The 26,123-nt window shown below is 40.1% G+C and overlaps 2 protein-coding genes and 1 non-coding gene across 4 annotated transcripts; 1 reads left to right on the top strand and 2 right to left on the bottom strand.

Annotated features, from left to right (window-relative positions):
* Window positions 1-554: 554 nt before the first annotated feature.
* On the top strand, window positions 555-14,449 carry LOC146496705 (uncharacterized). Of its 2 annotated transcripts, none has more exons than XM_085143179.1 (19): window positions 555-759; window positions 1,398-1,521; window positions 2,022-2,158; window positions 2,252-2,421; window positions 3,208-3,391; window positions 3,667-3,920; window positions 4,004-4,089; window positions 4,564-4,625; window positions 6,353-6,591; window positions 8,426-8,615; window positions 8,690-8,731; window positions 8,827-8,947; window positions 9,588-9,729; window positions 9,812-9,976; window positions 10,085-10,157; window positions 11,434-12,032; window positions 12,154-12,271; window positions 12,769-12,838; window positions 13,654-14,449. In XM_085143179.1, the coding sequence occupies exons 2-19, from the start codon at window positions 1,398-1,400 to the stop codon at window positions 13,980-13,982; spliced, it is 3,105 nt and encodes a 1,034-aa protein (XP_084999305.1). In that variant the 5' UTR covers window positions 555-759; the 3' UTR covers window positions 13,983-14,449. The 2 variants fall into 2 exon arrangements, with proteins under 2 accessions (XP_084999305.1, XP_084999303.1); XM_085143177.1 differs by having other exon boundaries at window positions 556-759; window positions 8,824-8,947.
* Window positions 14,450-14,744: 295 nt separating this feature from the next.
* On the bottom strand, window positions 14,745-20,315 carry LOC146496704 (uncharacterized). Its single transcript, XM_085143189.1, has 4 exons — window positions 19,327-20,315; window positions 17,623-17,823; window positions 16,830-17,040; window positions 14,745-15,622 (listed from the first exon to the last, which is right to left on the bottom strand). The coding sequence occupies exons 1-4, from the start codon at window positions 20,030-20,032 to the stop codon at window positions 15,370-15,372; spliced, it is 1,371 nt and encodes a 456-aa protein (XP_084999315.1). The 5' UTR covers window positions 20,033-20,315; the 3' UTR covers window positions 14,745-15,369.
* Window positions 20,316-25,771: 5,456 nt separating this feature from the next.
* trnay-gua (transfer RNA tyrosine (anticodon GUA)) lies at window positions 25,772-25,858 on the bottom strand. The gene is given in 2 exon segments: window positions 25,772-25,807; window positions 25,822-25,858. It is a non-coding gene; the product is annotated as a tRNA-Tyr (tRNA).
* Between the last annotated feature and the right edge of the window lie 265 nt (window positions 25,859-26,123).

Raw genomic sequence — 26,123 nt, 5'->3', positions numbered from 1 at the left:
CAACGCGTCCTCCGGAGATGCGAGGGGCGCTCTTGTTTCTGTCAGAGAACGGAAGTGAGCTACACTCAGTAAGCTTGGGTTACGGCAGCTTCTGCAACCTGTGTCAAACCATTCTTCTGTCAAGTGATGACCATGTGACAGCAATTAAACTTCCGTTAAAATTGTTTCCTGTGAAAATAAAAGCACTGAAAACGCAAACAAACGACTACCATTCAAGAAATAGTTTTATAAGTGTACTTTATTTTCTTTTATATATGTATTTTCTTTCCATCACTACCCATCCGTAAAACGTTGGGTTTTTTTTGGTATAGCTTACTCATTTGATTCAACTTATTGTTGTTTGTTCAAAAATATCATATAAATTGTTTTTGAATGAAATATATCATTATAATGTAATTTATTACTATAGAAACCTTGGCATGACTCAGTCCCTGCGATCAACATAATACTTGTAATTGTTTCGCGAACATGAAAAAAAACAACTTAATAACCCTTATTTTGAAATTATCCATACCGGAACGTGAAAGAACGTTACTGCGGGACAAGTTTACACGGACCAAACGCCACAGTTAGCTATTAATTTGCTCTTAAAATATGTTTCTTTAGAGCACGTGTGTATAAATTCAGATAATTTGAAAGAAAAAGATTGAATTATTTGAAGAAACCTGTGGAAAAATAAGTATTTGCAGTAGAATTTATGTTAAAAGTTGGAACCGGTGTAACGAGGATTTGTGTCGAATAGACGAAAGATGATCTAAGGTAGGGAAACGTCTGCTTATTTCACGATACGTTTCCAGAATTAAAATAATGTCGGTTTACCTTTGCGCATGTGCGCGCGACAAGAGCAGGCCTAGATATGAGACTACGTTTTTTATTACAAACCTCTCGGCATTTACTTTTTATTTTTTTATTTTTGTACTTGTCAGTGAACTAATTGATTAACAGTAACTAAATGTTAATTGCTTGTTTTAAATAAACCACCGCCAAAAAGCCAAAGTGAGTCAACACATTATTGACAGAATACCAGTTATTTAATCATAAGCACCAAGAAAGAGAGAAAAATCATATTTAGCTCATAATTGACAGACCATTGTGAACTTGCCATTTAAATTTACAGTATTTAATGAAACATTTTAACTTACTAATGTTCAGTATGTATTGTACCTGCATTTTCTTGGATATCATTTATTACAACAAAACGTTATCATGTACTCATATTTTCCTATAGTGATGTCTTTAATTGACTTCTTCTGTCCAAAATACAGACCAAAAATTGATTTAAAATTCGTCATCACAGAAGGCAAAGCTTGTAATTGCAATATTATTTTGTGATTGTTAAAGTTTTAAATCACCTTTCTTAACCTCTCTGTCCTTGTTTCCCACTTTTCCACCTGCAGATGCCCTCTTATGCCTTTCTGGATTGTTTGGAGCATTATTTACTGACAGGAAAGTTTCAAGTAAATACATCAAAAAGCTGGAAAAAGCTGGTCTCTAAAGATAGCAAAAAGTTTACTTACAAAGGTACAGTAGATGTTACACACACAAAAACAGTTCTCAATGTTTGGCAGCATCAAACAAAATGTTTGTATGGTGTTGAAGAGACATTAATTGAAGTTTAGCCAGCGCTGTGACCCTGTGCTCAGTTTGGTGTCATACCTATATTGACCACAAGATGGTGCTTTGTTGCAAGAACTACTACTACTACTGTTGTGACTAAAATTTATATATAATTCATTGTGCTACATTTAGGTGGAAGTAAAATTTCTGATATGTTTCTAGATCATTTCATTTTAAGTTGAAATTTTGAATAGCTAATTAAATATTAAAATGTATGGATTGAAAACCATTGCCACAAAAGTTGTTCCAGTAACGTCACATCTTCAGAATCTATGAATTTCCCAATGTTCATACACCCATGAATATTTTGTAGATCACCTGGATAATGCATGAGAGAAAGCACTGCACTGAATATAGCCTTTCAGTCACTTATTAGGAATGTTGCTGAATGCTCAAACCTCCAGATGGCTGTTTGTGGCGGTCTTATCGAGGCCGCCTCCTCCGTGTCGTTAGGAGTGACGAGGAAATACGTGAGATCCTGATACAATACCACAATAACAACAACCATGCGCGCCGGGAACGGGCAGTAAGGGAAATAATGGTGAGTTTAAATGAGGTGTGTTCTTTAAGTCACCAAAATGGTTCAAATTAAGGCTTTCATAGAAAAGTGTTTAAAATCTTGATGTCCATCCAGCTGATGTATTACTGGGTTGGAGTGACTGCGGCCGTGAAGAAATGGATAAAGGCTTGTGACGTTTGCCAGAGTCAACCTACTAAAGAGCGAGCTAATCTGCTCGTCCAGTTTTGCCTGGTTTATGGTTGTGATTCTTCCAGTTACATACACCCTGAGATCACCTTCCACAGGTCAGGTTTACATGTTTTTTTTAATTTGTTTGTTTGTTTTAAGTTAAAAACAACAAAAAAAAAGCCTCTTCTTTTTTTTGGTAAAGTTTGTTCTGATTATCAGCCAAAAATATTGTGTTCTTGATGCTTGGTGTTACACACTGGGCTCAATTGTCTCAGATCTAAAACAATTTTTTTTTATTTTGCACAAAGAATGATTGAATAACTAAAACAGAATTTACCATTTATGTTGTAATAATATGTGAATGACAGGTTGCCATAATTTGCCGTAATTTGTAATTTGTGTTATGTGTGTATAAACTGACAAATAAGAACTTTTTCCAGTCAATACACATTTTAAAGATATGAAGATGTGAGAGAGATCTAGTGAAGAGGTCAGATTTCAGGCAGTTCTTTAAAAATAAACAAATGAATTTCATATGTAACGTTTTAACCGCAGGGAGGATTTTAATTTCCCAAGAGACATGGTATTAAGCATGCTAAGAAAATAACTGATTTGTTTGGCACTTTTTAAATTACAAGCAGAGATAGCAGAGGGCTAATAAAGCTTATGGGGGCTTTGGAGTTGAACCATTTTGAGCTATGAGCCACCCAGAATTTCACTTTGATTCAGCTGAAGACAAAGTATTGTTGGAACACAATATTGTTGTATTTTCCAGAGTGCATTTACTTAGAACTATAGTGGACCTTAAATGGAGCCTTGTGGTACACCACAGGCAGACTTGGCTTTTGCTCAGCTTTCTCTGTAAGTTCTCCAAAGCAAAACTGGCCTTTGTGCATCTGCAGGTTTCCAAAGGACCCCGAGCAGCGGCAGAAATGGCTGACAGTTGCGCAGAGGGATGAAGGCTCGCTGCGCTCAAACTCCTACATCTGTTCCCGACACTTTGACCCATCCTGCTATACCCTGAATGAGGACGGTCAGCCGACACTATCATCAGATGCTGTACCCAGCATCATGCCCGATGAGGAGGTGACACAAAAGACTGAGAGCACATTAAAAACCTGTCAAATGTAATTAGCAAGTCTGCGGATTTACTTTTGGTTTTTTTTTTACTCACTTCATTCTTCTTATTGTTTGGACCTGCATATTTACTCATTTCATTACAAAATTTGCAGTGCTTTCAGAAACTGTAACAGAATTAGGCAATAGTGTTTTTTTTCTCATCCAGTCCTGCAGAAGCGTACTAAGAGTGTGGACTTGAGTTAGTTCTCAGAGCTGATCAGGTAAACCTATTTGCTTTTCAGGTGCCTATTCCTTCAGATGAGGAAGTCCTGCTTTCCAACACGCTGGAAGACCTCATCTCTGCAGCTGCTGCTAATACCGAAACCGAAAAGCCCCCTCATCCAGCCACTGATCAGTCGGAAACCCCTATGGAGCTGCAGGAACACCAGTACTGCTCGTCAGCTCCAGACTCCACCGCAGTCCAGACAGTGAAGGAGCACACAAGAAGGAAGACTGTCATTGAGCCAACTTTCGCCACGTACAACCATATCGCCAGGTATGTGTTTGATGACACGAAAACTTCACACCCATGTGGCACATGTTTGTTTAAATTAGCATGTTTTCTTTTGCATACTTTAGATATCTGAGCCACAGGATTTTACCAACGCAAAGCAAGAAAAATAGAAGTGCCTTAAAAAGGATGGCCAAGCGCTTCGGCCTAATAGGTGAGTGGAAAAAGTTTTAAACACAACAAGCAATACTCATTTTTATTTGACTGCTTCAGTGCTCTAAAGCAGCGGTCCCCAACCCCCGGGCCTCGGACCGGTACCGGTCCGTGAGTTGTTTGGTACTGGGCCGCGAGAGTTGAGGCTCAGGTGTGAAATGTATAGTTTTCAGGGTTTTTATCGGTTTTCAGCGTTATTTTGTTATCGTTTTTATCGTTTACTGTCGTTTTTCTGGGTCTTTTCACGTGTGTTATGAATAAATTTTCTTTTTTTTTGGTACCGGTACTAGTTTTATTTTGTTGTATTTATCCGCGACACCTTAAAGGCCGGTCCGTGAAAATATTGTCGGGCATAAACCGGTCCGTGGCGCAAAAAAGGTTGGGGACCGCTGCTCTAAAGGAACACATTAAATCATTTATAAAGGTGCTGAAATGTTCATAGTCAAACTTTAGAAATATGTCTTTTCTTTTTAAGATGGAGTGCTGATGTACACACGGGCTTCTCGACCTCTCAGAGTGCCACGCAGCAGAGAGGAGGTAATTGCTAGCTTACAGATTTCAAATGAAGACCTTTTGTGCCGGTGGTCAGCGGAGGAAACACTTTGTTTTATGACAGTTTACGCCTTATTATAACACATCTGGACGTGTTAATTTCAGAGACTAAACACAACCGGTTTAAACCATCAACTAATCTGTATCTTTACATCGGGGTGGCTGTAGCTCAGGTGGCAGAGCGGATCAGCCACTAACCGGAAGGTCGGTGGTTCAATCCCAGGTTGCTCCAGTATGCATGCCAAATATCCTTGGGCAAGATACTAACCCCATGTTGCTCTCTGATGCATCCATCGGAGTGTGAATGTGTATGAATGTTAGATACTGCGCACTTAAGCTTAGAAGTGCTTGTGTGAATGGGTGTGATTGGGTGAATGAATTAGCTGTATAAAGCGCTTTGAGTGCTCGGACAGAGTAGAAAAGCGCTATATAAGAACCAGTCCATTTACCATTTACCATTTACATCACTGAGGATAATGGCATCTTAAAACTCTTTAAAAAATACTTTAAGGAGAAGAGATTTTCACTTTAAGTACAGGTTATATTCTTTATTTAGTTCTTGCAGAAGCTAACAACAATGAAAATGTGTTCAGCAGTTATAAATGGAATCAAACAAAACAATCAGCCATTAATTTCATCTGACCCGCATCGCTTCATCTGCTGCTCTTCTCATGACCTTCTGAGATTGTGTGAGCTGGCAGGTCCCCGTTTTCTGCAGGTTGTGGTCCTGTATGGACCAGCTCCGACTCATAGTCAGACCACATCAGGATCCTCTTCAGTTTGCGTTGAGAACGCCATCATCTACCTGCTCAATCGTGTTTACACCCATCCGGACTAGCTGGCGAGCACTGTGAGGGTCATGTTTTTGAACTTTTCCAGTGCATTCAACCCCATGAGGCCAAACCTCCTGGGTGACAAGCTGACAATGATGCAGGCGGATGCTTCTCTGGCAGATGTTGTCCAGGATAAAGACAATGCTGGACAATACCACCCACCCACTCCATGATGGGCTGGCTAGTCACAGGAACACATTCAGTGAGAGACTGAGATTACCAAAAAGCACCACTGAACGACACAGGAAATCATTCCTGGCTGTGGCATCTCCCTGTACAACTCCTCCATCTAATACACTGTAAACACTGCAACAGTTACACCCTTTTTGCACATGTTCTTTTCTACTCTGTAATATTCTTGTGAGTTATTGTTATTTATTTATAATGATCTCTGTTAATTCTTGATATTTATAATTGAGTGATTTGTATATATTAGCGCTATCTCTTTAAATTAGTAAAATCTGTAACATATTGTATTGTTTAAATGGCTTAGTCTGTTGCTGTTACTGCCTTGTAGCAACTGTAACCCACATAATTTCCTTAGGGATTAATAAAGTATTCTGATTCTGTATGGGCCATTTGGCTCTGTCACCTTTGCACCTGGAGCACTACACCAATGTCCTTTTTGCAATGAGCATTAAGGTGTCTTCGTGTTGTTGGAGGAAGCCTCCTAAAAGCTCCAAAATCCAGGATTTTTTAAATACTGTTAACATCTCTATTTGCACATCTTTCCTCAGCCCATGCCTCAACTATTACTCAGACTGACATTGCATGATCACATAAGTCTTATGTGATCTGTAATTTGCATAATGGTCTTACAAATACTATTAAATATCCAACCATGCTTTGCTAACCAACTGTGCTTCCTTTTGATCCCAGGTAAACTCAATCCTGCGAGAGTTCCATGACAGCAAGGGCCACTATGGTCAGGGGGTCTGCCAGCAAGAAATTTCAAAGCACTTCCACTGGGGCAGCATGACTCGAGACCTGGCTAGTTGGATCGCCAACTGCCAAACCTGCCTTAACAGAACCAAGAGGAAGTGGATGCGCTGCAGTGTTCTTGGGTGCACAAACTGCTGTGGGCCAGTAGAGAGACGCCTGGGCCTCACCTTCCACAAGTATGAATCGTTTTTTCTTGATTGTTTGCTGCTTATGCTACGAAAGTAAACAGAGAAACACAGAATTAATTAATGAACAAATAATAGTCCTAAAACCTTCTGGTTCTGGTGAGAGTTTAGTGTGCAGATTATGCTTTATTTTTGCTTATTTCTGTTATTTTATCATGAATGTGATGTCACAAAGGCAGATGTTATCCCTCTAAGTTAAAAGATCAGGCTTTTAAGCTAACTGCTGGGTTAGCAATGTTTTTATTTCATACTTATATGTTGAGCTGTTTTATTAAATAGGTTTATCTGCTGCAGATAAAGTACATGCACAAAGTATACAGAGTTTTGCTTATGTTTATACCAAGTGCATTTGGAAGATGGTCGATCAGAAAATTAAACTGGGTTTTAGAGAGGTTGTTATTGATAAGCTGCTGCTTTTGTTTTAGCTATAAGATGAACCTGCCCTGAGCCAGAATAAGATAATATAGTTTGTCTTTTTGAAATTTGAAGCATGGAGAACATAATAGAACCACTTTAACCACTTCTATATCTTACTTTGTTCTTGAAAGGACAAAAAAACCCCAATAAATATTAGTTTTTGTGCTATAGGTTTTATTTATTTATTAACCTTTATTTAACCAGGAAAATCCCATTGAGATTAAAAACCTCTTTTTCAAGGGAGACCTGGCCAAGATAGGCAGCAGCAGGTGTCTCACAGTTACAGAAATTACTCAAACACAGGCAGCAACAACAGACATGCAACAATAAGTGAAAGAATACAAATAAAATAAAATAAAATTCAATAAAATTCAAATAAAAATAAATAAAAAAATTAAAAAATCAGTTAAAATGACAATCAATCTAATTGAAACAGTTGCATGTTATGGACTTGGCCTCAAGGATTTGTAGTTTAGATTTAAAAGCACTTAATGAAATGAATTCAGTCATTTTCCTTCTTCAGTTTGTTCCAAGCCGAGGGTGCTAAATGGACAAAAGCTCTTTTACCAAGTTCAGTTCGGGCAAATGGAACAGAAAGCAACAAGTAACCATGCGGACGAAGAGAATACCGACCAGCATGTTTCATTACAAGCAGGGAACATAGATAAGAAGGCAGCAACCCAAGTATCGCCTTATATATAAAACTGTATAAATGAGAGTTCCTCCGACTTACCAAAGCAGGCCGTCCTACCTGAGTATAACTCACAGTGGTGAGTCTGAAATTTACGGTTAGTGATGAACCTCAGAGAAGCATGATACACAGAATCAACCATTCGAAGACATTGAATGGTTTAGGACCATTATACATTAGAAATCAGTAATGGTGCATTTGACTGAATCTAACTGGTACACTTAAGAATTGATGTTGCTTTTGCAGCACAAGGATGCCCAAATATTGTTCAGGGAAGGTTTGAAGAGCACAATAGCTTTGAGGTGTTGACTTGGTCTCCAGATTCAATCAATCCAACCAAGCATCTGTGGGATGTGCTGGACAAACAAGTCGGATCCGTGGAGGGCTCACCTTAAAACTTACAGCACTTAAAGGATCTGCTGCTAATATCTTGATGCCAGATACCACAGCACACCTACAGGGGTCTAGTGGAGTCCATGCCTTGATGAGCCAGAGCTGTCTTGGCAGCAAAAGGGGGACCAACACTTGGTGTTGGACAGGTGGTCATATTGTTATGCCTGATCGGTGTACTCTGACATGTTACTTCTTGGCTACTTAATGCAATACCCCAAATAAGGCTAAAGGTCTGCCCTTAAACCCATATTAATCATGTAGCTGTGACTTCAATGTGCTTTGGTAAAGTGTGTGTACTTCTTCATCATTAATATATTACCCTAGGTTTCCTCTTCACAATGCAACTCTGTTGGCAAAGTGGTTGAAGGCTACCGGCCGTCCAAACTGGCATCCTCGGCTCCGGTCTTCTATTTGTTCGATACATTTCACTGACGACTGTTTCAGCCATAGTGGGGAGGTCATCACCCTAAATCCAGATGCTGTGCCTGCACTCTCGGTCCACACTGACTCCGCAGTGAGCATCACAGTTACTTATATTATTAATGCAACAGTGTCACAATTCTAATAACTGATCTGTTTCCTCCAAAGGTCCCATCCAGAGGTCCGAGCCAGCCTGCGGTGGGGGAGGAGGTATGTCGTAGATTTGTCAGGTTGACAAAATTTTATTTGCTGCAGAGATTCATGAACCATATGTATTTACATGATCTACGTCTCTGTGTTAGCAGGCCATTTTTGCCAAGTACGATGCTGTGGAGCTCTACCTTACCAAACGCACTTACCCACCTGGACTGAACTATGTAGAAAAGAACACCTTTAGGAGGTTCTGCAAGAAGTTTGCCATTAAAGGTTCGCACAAATTTGTGTGTTCAAAACTCCTAAAAACAAAATACTAATAATGCCTGTGTAGTGCATTTTCCATGATAAAACACAGGCATGCAGGTATGCATAACAAAGGAGTTTTAATTCCAATATTATTTAGGAAAAGAACGTCAATATTTTATACTATGCAGTGCTGGGAACACAAACTTTAAAAAAGGTGGTGGGAAAAAACTCCTTAATAAAAATAGAACCCATTATTCTAATGTCCAGCTTCAGATTTCTGTTCTTCATCTTTGTATGAGTCATATTTTAAATTAGTGCTTGCTTATCTTATAATGGCCTTTGATGCATTCAGTCAGTTCATACACTGTCTGAAACATGCTGTTTTTACCTCTCTCTCTTTAAGGCCAGTCACTTAAGCCAATTTTCTTCTGTTTCGCTGCCCTCACAAACAAAAGGCTTAAAAGCTGAACTTTTGCTGTTCTAGTTCAGTCCTGTGGATTACAATCCATCTGATACCGAATGTATTTTTAAAAAATTCAAATATAATGATACAATATACACAATGGCACTTGTGCCTCTGCTCAAACATAACTGGAAAGACAAAGGTGTCAATTAGTCTGTTTCACACTGTGCTGTAACATTTACGCTACCACTGCTTTCCCAGACGGTGTTCTTCACACGGTGAAGGGAGACCAAATGCGTTTGGTTCTGAGGAACAGGCAGCAGGTTGAAACCGCGCTGGTGGACTATCACAACGAGCTCAACCACCTCGACGTCAACAAGTGTCTCAGACTGCTGAACGAGAGGTTTCCCCTCGCGCTGTTTCTCGTTAGTGACACGTTTCAGTCAGAATCATCAACACGGTCTCAGGTCTGAACTTTCTTACAGATACTTCTGGAGAACCATGAGGCCTGATGTTGTGCAGTGGATCAACAACTGCTCTCAGTGCAGCATGAAGAAGACGAAGAAACCGAATCACCAAGCGGAGGTGAGAGGTTTAGCGGTTCAGACATCAGCTCAACTACAGGAACTGACGTCTCATGACTTAGACAGGTAATTTCTATCTTAGTATCTAAAAGTACTAGTGAACTGTTGATATGGTTTCCCCATTTTTATGTATAATATCTACCTGCTCTTCTCTCACTGTCTGTATGTTGGCAGTGCGAATGATGAGGATACTGATAGTGATGGTGATGCAGAGGAGCAGCTGACAGTGAATTCCAAGGACACAGTGGTGGGTTTGCCAAAGCTTTAGCTCCTTGACTGACCACTTAGACAGGCTCCAAAAGTGAGTCAGAATTAAAAAGCACTTTTGCAGCTTCCTACTCAAACATTTTAGGATCATTTCTGCATTCAAACATACAGTGACTTGCAAAAGTATTCGGCCCCCTTGAACTTTTCCACATTTTGTCACATTACAGCCACAAACATGAATCAATCTTATTGGAATTCCACGTGAAAGACCAACACAAAGTGGTGCACACGTGAGAAGTGGAGTGAAAATCATATATGATTACAAACATTTTTTACAAATAAATAACTGAAAAGTGGGGTGTGCGTAATTATTCAGCCCCCTGAGTCAATACTTTGTAGAACCACCTTTTGCTGCAATTACAGCTGCCAGTCTTTTAGGGTTCGTCTCTACCAGCTTTGCACATCTAGAGACTGAAACTCTTGCCCATTCTTCTTTGCAAAACAGCTCCAGCTCAGTCAGATTAGATGGACTTTATGGTGGTTGATTTTTATGTGTGTTTATTTCAACATCCATTTGGATATTGGTAGCTTTTGGCTCCAAAAACCACAACAACACAGTGGCAGTCAAAATGCTCATATAGGAAGCAATTTTGTGACATCATCAGTCTCCTATGCCTGATACAAACATTTTTATTAAAAAAAAAAAGAAGAAAAATAATCTGTCAGCTTGTCTTGGGATCCAAGTTTTTCTTGTGTTGGAGCTGTTCAGTTGTTGGGCTGCTTCAAGCTAATTGGCCTTTCCATCCAGCAATCACTGGATATAAATCAGAAACCTCATAAGAGATAAATATGGCACTCAAAAATCCTGATTTGATAATTCTGCAGCAGTTCGTTGAAGAAATTCTAGAGGAAAAAGAAGCTGTTCTAAAAATCTCAGACAAGATCAAATCTGTCGCCGGTCAGCTTTTCTGAAAATCTTGTGAATGTGATAACTTAAGAACGAGCCAGCGTAGGATTTTGAAATTGATACCATCGGTGTATCTGCTAGGAGGCTGAGGGCTAGCACTGGCAGCTGGCAGTATTTTTCAATTAAGATTAGACAGATGATTCTATGCATGCACATTTTCTGAAACAGAAGTTACTTAGATACCAGAGCTCAGATAAATGGCTGCAGGTAGCACGAGTTGTTTCTAGAAGAACAAAACAGTAACAGTTCAGCCTCTAGTAGAGAACTAGCTCATGCTCTGCCACCTCCATAATTATGTTGTATGTAAGTTATAAAGCTGAACTGACTTTGTCTCACATCTCACTTGTAGGATGAACCTTCTTCCAGTTTGTCCTCCCAGACTGAAATTCACAATAATCCTCAGCCCAAAATCCCTATCCTCCTTCACCTGAAAAATCCCATCAACTTACAGCCCAGGTCTCCCAAAATCCCCTTTGTCACAAAGCTCTTGTCTATGAAGAGAATGACTTCTTCGCATTTTGAAATACATAAGGATCCTGAAAGCTCTAAGAAGCATAAAAGGATAGAGAATCCGATAAATCCCCAGCCAGAGAAGCCTGCACAGCCCCAAGAACTGGAAAAAACAAGTAGCCCTCAGGGCAACAATGGGACACAACACTGCATCCAAGCACAGCTTGTTTTAGAGCAGCATGCTCCACTGCAGCACATTCAGGCTCCAAGTCAAAGAAGTCCTCCAGAGGCACATACATCAACACAAATCCGAAGTCATTGCAGTGCCCAGCGCACAGTGAAGAAGAAAAGAGGCCCAGAGGCAGATTCTTCAGCTAAATGGAGCTCTAGCAGTGGTCTGGAGCCTGTGATGGCCCTGAGCACCAAACCCTGGCCTGTCTTCACCATCGGTAGCTCTGCTGTGGAAAAAACTGCAAAACCCTCGCCTAATGCTGACAGGTGCAGCACAAAATATCAGTCTTTTTATACCTATTTTCATTATTCTGATTTTGCTGGCAGGTGGTGTTTGTCAGAGTTTTAATGTCAGAGGTTTGTCGTCTGTATTTGTGTGTCTGAGCAGCTCAGCTGTTTTTTATAGGCCCATCAGGCTTCAGGCCCGAACTGTCATTCAGCAGTGTAGTCACGCAAAGATTAAGCTCAAACCTGCTGTGGATGGAGCAGATGCTCAGTGGGCAGAGGTGGGTGCGTTTGTTTTTCAATGTATTTTATTTAATTAAGTCTTTTGCTTGTCGTGGAAATGTAATAATCATGTCCTGCTGCCCACTGCCTTGGATTTTGGTGTACTTTTATCATACATTTGATTAATACAGTACATTATATTTTGTGTGATGGTGGTTTATTAACAGTTACTGGATTAATTTAATCAGTTCTCATAAAACTACTGTATTTAAATCAGTCTAGTCACACACTGTTCGGTGAGTATAACCCCATCTCGTGTGGATATTGAGGTTTATGACTACTCAAACCTTTTCCATGTTCAAAAAGGATATACAGTGTAACAGGCTGAAGGACGAGGCATAATGTGGCACTTTATTCTCATAATTAATGAAATGTAAATGCTTACTTGAGGTTAACAAAACATTAATGTGTGAGACTTTCTCTGTTTCTTATGTGGGATCCTGTAAAGTACCCAAGTAATTATTATTGTTTCCACACTGTGCCTCCCTCTCCTTAGATTCAGCAGGGATTGGTTGTCTATGTGTGTTTCTTTCACGGAGCCACTGAAGATGTGACAAATGAGATGGGTGAGTTACTGCTGCACATGTTAGCTGACTCACAGTAGCTAATAACCAGAAAACGGTAATAGCAGCTTAGACAAATGAATTTAAATTAACTACTGAAAGTTGCTCACCTTAAATTTCTTATAGAGATCCAGAAATTGGTCTTTGAGCCAAAGTGGAAAAAAAGCAAACAAACCCACAAAACATGTAAAAGTTATCCAAACAACTCAAACACAGTATGTACGCTCACTGCTCTTAAAGGCAACGATCTTATCAGCAACATGAACGTGTGGATCCTGCAGGTTGGTGTGGGTGGTGCATGCGTGAGTGTAGGATATTTATCTTGGCACCCTCTGAGCTGCTTGGTACCAACTGAGTGTTGTTTAAACACCACAGCCAACCTGAGTATTATCCCTGACCATGTCCATCCTTTAATGATCACGCTTTACTCATCACCTGATGAGGAAAGTGTGATCATGTGCGATTGTGTTATGTCGCAAAGCTCAGATCATCTTAAATTGGTATCTTGAACATAGCATTGAGTTCATTGGATGAGGTGGAACTGGAGATTCATATTATGGATCAGCTGTGTGATGCTTGCATGTAAATATGAACCAAAATCTCTGAAGAAGTTTTCCAGCACCTTCCTGAATTTATGCTAAGAATTAATCCAGGTCTGAAGGCAAAGGGGGATCCAAGCAAGGTGGACCTAATATGAATTTAAGGGGTAATCTTATGTTAACAGGATGATAAATTTATGTATAACTAAACGTAACAGTCAAACAGATTTCCATCTTGTGGCCTAAGGCTTTGTCTGTTTTCCACCGTGTCCTCAACAGCCAACACTCTGATGACTACCAGGCTTTTCCGGAAACATTCCGGGCATTGTGTGTCCCTCCTGGATCTTCCTGGAAGTATTTTATTTGTCCCCCAAGACTCCCTGCTTGGAAAGCCAGCACCCAACAGAAGGATGCAGTACAAGGGTGGATGCGAGCCGTGGTGGGGTGCTCAGCTCTTCTCAAGTCTGGTCTCCGCCTGCAGAGAACTCATGACAGGTTCAGCGAAGTGCACAAATGCAGGTGTAAAGGTAGAACATGGACTCTATGGACGGAAACAAGAAATCGCCCTGAACTCTGTGGAGCCGCAATCTGTGCTCCTGGAGTTCTGAGGTACATCTTAACATCAGTGTGGGACATTCAGTACTTCATCTGAGCTTTCTTCCATCCCTCATGTAAAGGTTAAACTAGTGTTGTGGAATTTTCCTGTTAATAAAATCTGCAACAAGGTCAGCTGTGGTCAAGCTATTTTAATTACTGCATGAAGGAAAGACAACACATCAAATATCACAGTTCTGCAGAAACTTGACTAAAATACTCAAAACAGTTGGAAGTTCTATATCAATTTTTTAGGACTTTTCCATATTGTACAAATCACAGGAAAAAAAAATGTTCTAATGAATTTTTATTCATCCATAAAAGTAAAACACTCAGCAAAGAAATGTAACATTAACCCTGTTGAACAAAGGAGTTTTTAAAACTAACCCTTCTGCATTTCTTGCTACATTCAAATTGTAAAGCTAAAGAAAATAAATAAAAATCTGCAGACATTTAGAAAAATGTTGCTCTTCAGAAATAACTGTAGGGCTTGTTGAAAAGCAATAAATGAATAAGAAATGATTAGCTTAAAAATTCAAAAATGAAGTCACCTGGACTCAAAACGTAACAATGATGCGTTTTTGCAGTAACACAGAAGCCGTTTCTTGTTTCAAAACAAAAATATTTTGACCACTAGACAACTTTGATCCTGAGGTTTTTCTTCTCTTACTCAGTTTAGTTTTTTTTCTCATCATTTCCCCACAAAGATCTCCATTATTAAAATAATGAACCTATTTTAGAGTCTTTTCAGCTCTTCAAACTATCTTTAATTATTCCAGAAAGCAAAACTCAGATGACCCAACAGATGAACATTTGCCTCTGACAGATGTGTCAGACACACAGGCTGATCCCAGCACATCTGTTTAAGAAAGAATTTTTTAAGGAGTTTTCAACATAAACTGCCTTCTCAAAACATGACTTGCTGCTACTGTTCTTCATGTGTTACATTATAGTAAACAGTACTGTCAGATCTTACAGAACAAAACAGGCTACTTGAATCAGTCACTTTGGGAACTGGAATAAACTGACAGATCTGATTATTTAACAGCTTCTTGTGCCTTTAAAGACCATGTCTGAACATGTAAGGCATCGTTTAATAATGAACATAACTAACGTATTTTGTATGTTGATTGCACCATTTTACAAACCAGCCAGACATAACATGATGCAACTGCTACTCTGCTCTTCTGTTTGTTGCCAAAAAATGTGTCACATTTCGGCCTATTTATTAGCTTTATGACCGAGAAGACCTTCAGTACTCCTTATCCACTGTTCCCTTCATACGTTTTCCTTCAGACAACGGGTGGCTCTTACCTCAGGTCTTCTTGACACTGCTCATTCTGGTGCAGTGCTTTTGGGAAGAAAAATAACTTAATTCCCACATTTCTGCCTCGCACCCGTTCAGTCTCCTTCCCACACACAGTCACATTCACGCAGTGGGTTCCTTTGCCGCATCGTTGTTATGACCGTGATCTTGTTCTCAGACAGCTCCTGCAGCTCACTGATCAGCCCCTGCACAGATGGGCTCGGCCAAGGGTGCCCGTTGAGGTAATCTCGGAGGATGAACGAACGCTCCACGATCAGCTCCAGCCGCACCAGGTGTCGCAGCTTGTGGAGGCTCAGCAGGTCTTTCTCTGGTTCCCGGCGGAAAAATCTGCAGGAAACAGGACAGGACTCGTTAACGTACCTCAAGAGCAGGTTCACAATATCTTATAGGACTGTAATAAGGTCATTTTCTCGTTTGCTTGTTGAAACGTCTTTAAACAGTAAATGGACTGGTACTTAAATAGCACCTTTCTTCCTCAGCTGCGAACTCAAAGGTCTCATTCACCCAATCGAACACACACACACATCCATACAAGTGCTTTTCTATGCCCAGGCGGCTTAATCCAACATCTCTTACACACGCACACATTCTGATTAAGGCATCAAAGCAACTCATGGTTCAGATTCTTGCCCAATGGAAATCTGACCACTGACTTCCTGATTGGTAGACAATCCACATCCTGAGCCGCTGCCACCCTCATTTACTCATTAATAGGTCTATTGTAGGTCTTTGGGTCATGTGGACTTCATACCCTGTTATACAGATACTAAAAAAAAAAAAAGGCCTGCAGCTTTAAAAAAAAAAAAAAAAAAAGAGACAAAAAACAAACAAACCAGGAAACATTTTTTTCCAGAAAAAAAAAAATCTTATAGTTAATTTAAAATAGCTGATGCTAACTGAGCAATTGTAGGGGGGACTTCCCGATGGACACAAGAAACAACTTGCACAAATCAAACTGCCACATCCGATCACCACTGAGCGGACTACGATTTCATCATGTATGGATGCTTTAGTGCCCTGTATATTTTGAGGCAGGTTATATAGAAGAGAAGTGCACATTTAAACAATCAGCATTTCTTAAATGACTGATTAATGCTCATTTTCATTTTTAATTAACAGTAGTTTGTTGACACCTCTTCACTGGGATTTTATCCAAATCTTCCCTTACTTAGATCATTACATTTCTTGAAAAATAATTTTATTACAGGGATTAGACACATTTAAAAAAATAAAAAGAACAAACTGTTCATTCACTGCAGAAAGCTGTCCCCACAGATTAGTTCCCTGTAAAATCTTGAACTGACCAAATTTATCCAAAGAATTTTGGGTAACCCAAATTTTCATCATCTTATGGGATAATCTGTTAGTTGAAAATGAATCTAAAATGTTGTTTTTAGCCATTCTTACGGAAAAACCTAATGTTCTCAAATGAGAAGACATTATGCTTTACTTTATGATAAAGCATAATACAGTCTGATCAACATTCTCCTGCTTAGACTGCCAGGCAGAAAAACTAGGATGAACTAAGGCTCACCGTATCCTGAGTGTCTTGAGTTGAGGAAACAGCATAGGGATCCGTCTGCAGAGACTGCCGCTGGAGCGGTTCTGTTCAATGTCAAGGTGCTCCAGTCCTGGGACTTTAGGCGCAATAGAGTCCATGTCTTTCAGCGTTATGGCTACTCGCAGCGTCAGCCTGGTCACACTGGGTGGGATGGTGGTGGTATAGGTAGTGAGAGAATTCCCACCTACAAGGACAGAAAGCAGCACCAAGAGTTAAGGAGAAACTTGGATTTCGGGCGATCATGCCTCGAGAGTTGGGAGTTCATCTTGTAGTCGGAAGGTTGTCAGGTCGAGCCCCGGCTCGGACAGTCTCAGTCGTTGTGTCCTTGGGCAAGACACTTCAACTACCGCCTACTTGTGATGGCCAGAGGGGCCGATATGGCAGCCTCGCTTCTATCAATCAGCCTCAGGGCAGCTGTGGCTACAACTGTAGCTGCCTCCACCAGTGTGTGAATGTGAGTGAATGAATAGTGGAATTGTAAAGCGCTTTGAGGGTCTTGAAAAGTGCTATATAAATGCAATCTATTATTATTATTATTATTATTATTATTATTATTATTATTATTATTTCCCCAGCCTGAGGCTCAGTTCTGCTTTGAAAACCAGGAATTAAGATACACTGACATTGCCAAATAAACGGCATATAACGATGCAGAAAGATGCTTTTTAAACCTGCGCAAAAAATATTAGTTGCCTAACAATTATGCAGTTGTCCCAGACCAACTAAAAGAAACCCACACAAACTGCAGAACAGCAGAGTTACTCACCGATGATAGCGAGAGATTTTAAGTGTTGCAGAGGATTCAGCCAGGCCTGCAGGCGACACTCAACGCCCTCTCTGATGTACCTGTACCTGACAGACAGCGACTCGAGAGAGGTGAGACTTCTCAGCGCATTCTCTGACAGGGTGGTTTCTGGGTAATCCACCAGTTCCAGAGTGGTCAGCACAGGGCCACCGTAGCAGAACACTGCAGGATCAAAAAGTATGTTTATTTCTATATCCTAGCACAGGGGTGTCCAACTCCAGTCCTCGAGAGCTACTGTCCTGCAGCTTTTAGATGCATCCCTACTCCAACACAGCTGAATCAAATGATTGGATTACCTCTTCGGCATGCCATCAAGTTTGGCAAAGTCCTGGTAACAAGCCATTCATTTGATTCAGGTGTGTCAGAACAAGGATGCATCTAAAAGCTACAGGACAGTGGCTCTCGAGGACTGGAGGTGGACACAACGGACTTTGACCACAGTGCTGCACAGCAAATAAAACCATCTGCAGTTGTAATAGTATAAAACGTTGGGTAAAAGTTGCAGCAATTAAGTAAGAAACAGAACACTGCAGTATGCAGTAAGGGAAGCTTGTCTTTAGTCACTATTTGTACATGACCTAATCTGCAGCTTGGCAGCAGGAGTATTTTTCTTTTGTTTAATCATCCCTTTCAGGATATGTTAGTTTGTTGATATAGTGGCACAGCCATCTCATTATACTGGATACGTGTAATAAAAGCATTTACACAAACTAGTCTGTTTGGCTTCGTTCTTCTCCTGGTTCTTACCATTGTTGCTCCGCTCGTCCCTCTGGCCCTCGTTTGGAGACAACGCACACTGCTTAAGCTGATGCAGTGGACAATGAGGCCCACTGTGTCAAATGCAGCACCGAGATACAGTAATACTAGCACAGCAGATTGGCCAAGATCAACAATAAAAGGTCATTAGAAAATATTAAAAACAAAACTAAACAAAAAAAGCAGATTCTACACTGTGGTGCAGAATCAACCTAGACTGAAGACTTATCAGTATCATAAAACTGCGGTGGCTGGAAAACAAACTTCTCCAACACACTAAATTAAGTCTAAAATTTGGATTTTGAGTCACTTTCCTTTCCACTGCCATGTTTAAAACAGGCTGTCCCTGTCACTAAACAAATATTTGAAATTGTCATTTGAGGTAAAGTGAACTGACCAGCAGTAGTTCGTGTGATTAGGCTAGATCGCGCATTGCATTTAAGGTTTATCTATGTGTAAGAGTGCAGGTACGAAGCACACTTCTACAAAAAGTTGTTTCAACCTAGACAAATTCCCAGGAACAACTCAGGGCTATGTGGCAACTTCAGCGTCGTCTGTACTGGGATTTGTAATGCTGTAACATAATGTACACTTACAAATAATAGTCATAAACATTATCCTAAACACACTGCATTGGTGTTACTGGTGTTCCAAGTTTGCAAATAGGGCATTTTTATGTAATTTACAAGCTAGATCATGTCTATGTGCAATATTAGAATATTTAAGGATTGTTAATAGTGACCTCCTGAGCCAACGTGCGTTAGGTCTCTTGATGGATGTGAAGGATAGCATAGAAAATCTTGAGGACAATGGCACAGTTTTTGGCTTACCAGCTCTAACGCCTGGTTTTGATACTTTGATAGCCTCTATACCACAGCAGTTTCCCGTTGGATGAGTGACGAGACTCACCTGGTTGGTCCGGGTCCGCGGGGTTGAAATAATCATCTGGCAGGGGCTCCGGCGGCTCCCCTTTCATCCCCCAGGATAGGTGTTTGAGCTTGGTCAGGTTCAGAAGCAGATTGTGGAAAACACTGCAGGGCACCGGCCTGACCGTGTCCAGCCCGTAGCCCTCTCCCTGCTGGTGGAAGAGCAAGTACCGCAGGTTGACCAGGTGCGACACGCTGTTGATGAACTGCACCGTGTTGGGCAGACGGACGTTGCACACGCTTAACCGAGTCAGCCGCCTCCCCAGCTGGACTGCCAGATTGTGCCCCAGAACCGGCTCGTCCCAGATAGCGTTTCGCACCCCGACACCCCTCAGGTCGGGGAACCTGGAAAGGGCGTCCAAGTATTTCTCCTTATACTGCCGTCCTCCGTCCACAAACACAATGGTGGAGAGTGACGGGAGGAACTTCACGAGGCGTCGCCACTCTTTGCGCCCCAAATGCCGCACCGTTACTCGAGTGAGACTGCGGTAGTTTAAAGTGTCCCAGAAGCCGTACGTATAACGTCGGAGGTCGGACAGCACTACCGTGTAGTCTCTCCACAGAGACGGGTGGTCGACGAGATTCTTTAGGTGCTTGCAGCAGAAGCGGACAGTGTGTTTTTCCTCCGTGTTCAGGTAGCTGAGGACATAGACCCAAACTTCTGGTGGCAAAACCTGTATCTGTTCCATAGTTAAGCTAGGAATTAACAACCACGGCTCAGTTTAGAGTTTTGCGTTAGCTCCCGCCTACTGGTGGAAATTCAACCAACGGGGAGGGTGTATCTCTTCACTGGGCCAATAACGTTTCACTCCTGGAGGTCGAGACTATGTGAAACTCAAATGCCGATTGGTTTAAATCTTGGTTGGAACCGGAAAGGGAATAGTCACCAAGTTTAGTAGAAGAAAAAAAACAGATTTGACACAACCAACTTTAAAAAAAAAAACTACGTTATTAATTTTCGTGGTTATTCAGTTGTTTGCAAACCGCCAATAACATTTTGAAGAAGAAGAATTTTCGCGGTTGTACATCCTCGAATCTGTAACAGTCGTAGAATTTATGCTAACAGATTGCAAACTACCAACACTGCATATTATTTCAGATCCATAATTTTTATTTTTATTTTTATAGTGGTTAGAGCAGGGGTGTCGAACTCCAGTCCTCGAGGACCGGTGTCCTGAAACTTTTAAATGTGTCCCTGCTGCAACAAACCTGAATTAAATTAGTAGGTCATTAGCAAGACTTGACTGTATGCTGAGGTGGCAAACCCCTAACCCCAGGGTAAATTTAATAAATGTAAGTAAATTTCAGTGTTTGGAAAAATGTACTTCTAAGAGTACTTTTATTGCACTATGTTCATTCATTCACGAGCTGCCGTATCATGAATCAAATGGCTGAACTGCCACCTCAACATGCAGTCAAGTTCTATAGTCTTGCTAAAAAAAAAAAAAAAAAAGACTTCTATAAATTATTATTATCATTTCGTTTCAACAGGTATACTGGAAACTGATCTGCAAGCATAGATTTACTCCTCATAATGTTGTATTTGTATGTTGAATGTGGTATTTAGGAAAAAAATCTTTATTTTAATGAAACAGGCCCAAAAAATGAATGTGGTCTGAAATTCAATAACCGAATTAAAGTCGCTCAACATCACAATCTGGAAAGTTTTTATCAAGGAATTATAATTTATTTTATTCAAGCAAAACTTTTATTAAAAAAAACATTTTTAACATATTTTTCTAAAACCTTTTACTATTTTACAGTATTTCACCAGAGATTAATCAGAAAAAAACTATGATAAAAATGAACCAAATTTCCTATTGGACCAAGAACATAGGACATCCACTTTACAATCATTAATGATGTTTTTCCCTCTTTGGAATTTTTACAACATTATTTTGCTACAGTTCATAGTAATGCTCAGAGCATTCAGACAACTCAACATTAGTTTTCTTTTCAGGTTAATGACCTTAGGGAAAGTTTTCTATGTAAAAAGTGGATTAAAAAACACACAATGAAACTATTTTTCATCAGAAATTATTTCATTACTTTTCATTGAAGAAATTCATGTAAAGTAAAAATGCAGTAAAATGCTTTGAAGCTTTGAGTGGTAGAGAAACATTCTAAGGAGGCCTAGCTTTCTACCCAATAATTTATTAATGTTTTTTTTAATATATATTTATTTATGAATATTTTTAGTTATTTTAATTAATTTCATTTATGATGTCTATGTAGTCCTTTATTTCTTGTCGAATGTCTGATATGTCCTTTGAAATTATTATATCATATATATTTATATGGGGTTTGTTTTAGTTTAGTTTAGTTTTTGTATCAACAGCTATTTTCACCCTGGGAAAAACGCGTGAGGCCAAGCAGCCAGACCCAGCTAGGTCTGGATTCATGGATCCAGAAGTTTCTTCCCTTTCATGGATTATTCATTATAATATTTAGAATTTATTCAGTGTATTATGAGAACTGCAAAGATGAGATAATGCTGCAGGTTTCCATTCAGGTTCAGTTGTGCTGCACTGTAGTCACCTGCAGGAAACCAGAGCAAAACAGAAAGAGGCATTATCACCAGTATTTTCATCAGCTGCCTTAATGTTTGACAGATTAGTACTTGATGTTAAGCCGTATAGAGTACTGCACATGTAGGCTAGATTTGTGAACAATACATCATTAAATCATTCATTCTGCCTTGAAACCTGAACATTTGAAATAAACTCAGTAAAAACAAACAAACAAACAAAAAACCCACAGCTGGCTTACAGTTTGTGAGTGTCAGCCGAGAATACTGTGAGAATATTTACAGTCCTCTCAGTAATTCATCTTTTTTAAAATTCTGTGTTAAATCTGGCGCTAATACGGGATTGTCGAAGTGTATGCTTCGATTTATTTTAGTGTTGCTCTCCTTAAAAGTGTGGAGAGAGGCAGAAACATGTTGCTGTTTGCAGATCTTTAATAGTCCAATCTGCACGGAAGCTGAAGAAGAGTCCAGCATAATATTCACAATAAGTGCAGTAACAGTTATTAGTTAGTGACCTGGCAGGCCCGATGACTCTCTAGTTGTAAACAATTATTAGAAGCGAACATGCTTCAGGTTAGTAACAGTCAATAAAGTACAGCTAATGTTTGAACTTCAAACAAACTTCATAGAATTCAGTGTCTGGTGGGACACTCCCATTGAGCTTAAAATCTCCACCAGTTGCTCTTAGAACCAGGGGCGATTCTAGGATCAGAGCTTTGGGGGTGCTGAGCACCCAGAGAGCTGCCCATCCAGGCAAGGTAAACTTTACTCATCACAATGAGACTTCTTCCCCGTCTCTGTCAGTCCCTGCATCCCTAAATGCCTCCAGTTGTCCCGAGTTCTCTCTGACTGTCTCCTTGGTGCATTTAAACCCCTGTTCCTCCCTGTCCTCATCGTCTGTTGTCTTCATCTTCATTATCAGTCATCATAATTTTACCCTCTCTGTGCAAGTCTGCAAATTTATTTATTAAATCATAAGTTTCTTAAATTCATCAAGTCTCTCTGTGCCTGGGTCCTCGTCACAAAACATGACATCACTGTTTTGTACATTTTAACACAATTTAATCCCCACATTTTTGAAAGAATAGCAAAACCCTTTTGAAAAGTCTGTAACAAAACCATCAAATCTGATCAAGGTTATTAAAATGCTGCCAAAGAAGAATGGATTGGAATAAAAACAAAAAAAAAAACATATCCTAACCTTAATTACTGGGGGAAAATGATAAATGATGCTCATAGTGAGTAAAAAGTAAACTGTGTGCATTTTTTGGACAGAGATTCACTTCTAAAGTGTATGTATAATACAATACAGATACATAAAAAATACACTCCAAAAATAGAAGAGTCCTTGAAATATACAAAATATTATTAGAAAATGGAGACACTTGGCCTTTGGTACAATGTATACAATGTATGAAAAGATCTTTACTGCAGATACTACTATGGCTCTGCAGATTTTTTCTTTTCTTTTAACCTATGTCGCCTCACCTTGAGGTTGGTAAATCTGTCTATCACATTTTGGTGGTCAAGTCTCTCACGCATCTCTTTCTCAACTGACATCACAACCAGGTGCTGGAGTCTGCTTTGACCCATGGTCCTTCTCAGCCAGGTATGGAGCTGACTCAAGACACTAAAAGACCTCTCACAGCTACAGCTGCTAACTCGGTTTGTTAGGGCAACCTGAATAACAGTTTTCAGTTTGGGGAAGATCTGATTATACAGAAGATTGTACAATGTTAACATATCTGGAATGGCACCAGCCTCACTCTTGAGCTTTATAAAGTCTTTGGCAACCGTGACTTCCTCTGACTGAAGCTCAATATGGTAATGCAGTGCCAGGGCTGACAACCCAGTTTGTTTTGCAGATTCTGTATAGCAGCTTTAATATAGGGAGAACACAACTTCCAGATTGTATGAGTTGTTTGTATTAGTTGTTTGTCTTTCTTTTTCTTTGCCAGTTAAACAGTTACTGTTTTGCCTGTTAGTACTCCCTGTCTGTTTTCTTACCTGGTACTTCCTGATCTTGTACTTTGTCCTCATGTTCCCCTCTTTCCTCTGTACACACACACACACACACACACACACAAAAGGAGTTATAAGGTTAATGGGCATCCAGTCAGTTAGCTAGTTAGTACCTTGGATTCAATATCGGCACATGCACATATGGCAAAATAACCAGTTTCTCTCATTATATTTCAAACAGGACAGTGGTAACAACAGCAGGCTACGGACAATGTTAAGTTTTAGATTTTAAATAGGCTGTATACATTTCAATGAGATCAACAGGGCAGTCAAATATCGCTAATTTTACTACAGAGCAAACATCGTCGGAAAACACGTTTTCAACTAGGGCTGCCACAAACGATTATTTTGATAGTCGACTAGTCACCGATTATTTTTGCAATTAGTCAACTAATCAGATCATGCATCCATTGGATGTACAGCGTACAGCTTATTGCACCAGCATGCGTCTGCTCTCATATAACTATCATTAGCTTACAGCTCTAAGTGTTTAAGGTATGTGCTAACTAAAAATAAAGATAAGATGATAGTTTATAAATTTGAATGAAATTTGCAGATTGTTTTGGTGAAGTTTAATAAACTCATTGTTATCTAAAATATAACGGGACACCGGAGTATATTCTCGAGCATCTCACACTTCTGATAATCAGTTGTCTGCTTGACGTTTATTCAGCTGTGTAAAAACTATAACTTTAATCTCAGCCTAACCGATTTACTCAGGAACAAATAAAATACTAAAAAAAGCCAAACAATAACATTTTTAAGTTATCTAAGTGACTTATATATGTTTAACCTGAGTAGCGAAAGACCGCAGTGGGTTTGAAAACGATTTGCCAGAGTCCGGTGTTCTCACGGGCTCTAGTGAGCCTAGCTCCCGGCTAGCTATCAAGCTAGTGGGTAACAGACATCTCCGAAAACATCGGAGCGCTTTTGAAAATATGTGGTGTCTTGATAAACTGAGCAGATATTTGAGGTTTACACAGCTACATTCTCGCCTGAAAATATGCTAAACGTTTATTTTGTGACCCAGAAAGAATAATAAGAGTAATATTAAAACTAACTAGCTGCCGCCATTGTTGGAAAGTGAGCTGGGCTGCGCTATGAATTCTGGGACACAGCTCCTTCTTCTTCTTCGGGGTTTACGGCAGCTGGCATCCTTGTACATGCAGTGCTGCCATCTTCTGTTTCAGTCCGTTATTACACTCTTAAATTCTACTACTTGTTCCTGCGTCTTTTGTGATCTTACAAAGCTTCAAACGACGTGTTGACTATTAAATCAGTCGTCGATGATTTTGATAGTCGACGTAATCGTGACTAGTCGACTAATCGTGGCAGCCCTATTTTCAACACAGCAGGTTACCTGGTGAAACATGGTCTGACTCCTACCTAACTATATAAAGCGTAACTTAAAGTTAAATGCAGCTAATATGTCCTGTTTTAAGCCAGGCACTTCCACCTCTGCTCCGCTGCATCTCAGCCACCATTGCTCTGGCAGCAACGGTGCTAAAGCAAGTAGGAGAGAGCCGAGCTGGAACAAACCATTTTGGGAGGGGGGAGGGGTTATCTATACTTTTGTTGTTAAAATGTTCCATCTCAATTAAGTACTGTATGCTTTTTATACTTTTAGTAGTGTGTCCCACAAACAGCAAATATTTTCAAAAAAAGTAAGCCATCTTTGGGGGTGCTTTGATTCATTTTGGGGGTGCTGAAGCACCTCCAAAACTGGGCTAAAATCGCCCCTGCTTAGAACTGAAGAAGCTTCTCAGATGAGAGGTGAAACGTCTTGAAGGAAGCTTAAAGAAGTCCAGACGCTTTTCTTTCAAAGCTCCTTAGACTACAATGACTGATAGCTTTCTTGACAATTCAGCGTAAAAGTATGTCCTCCGAGCCGGATTTGAACCAGCGACCTAAGGATTTCAGCTACTGCCTCTACAGTCCTCCGCTCTACCAACTGAGCTATCGAAGGCACGTCGATGTTTCCCCTCACACAGGACAGGCTGATGGGTTCAGTCAGGGTGACGCTATCCATGCGTGTGGTTTGGCTAATGAACGCCGGCCTTCACCTGACTGCTCGTCTTTAGCTAATGATGTTTCCTTTTTCCTCCAGCACGTTTGAGGTTTGTGGTGATGACCACGTGACTGATTCAGGAAGTGGTTCTCAGGTTTGGCGTGCGATTCAAATTCTTCTCTTTTCTTGGCAAATCTTTTTTGTGTGATGAAACCAGCAAGAA

The sequence above is a fragment of the Neolamprologus multifasciatus genome, chromosome 19 (genome assembly GCF_963576455.1).
Source record: "Neolamprologus multifasciatus chromosome 19, fNeoMul1.2, whole genome shotgun sequence".
Taxonomy (NCBI): Eukaryota; Metazoa; Chordata; class Actinopteri; order Cichliformes; family Cichlidae; genus Neolamprologus; species Neolamprologus multifasciatus.
This window is presented reverse-complemented; position numbering and strand designations above follow the sequence as displayed.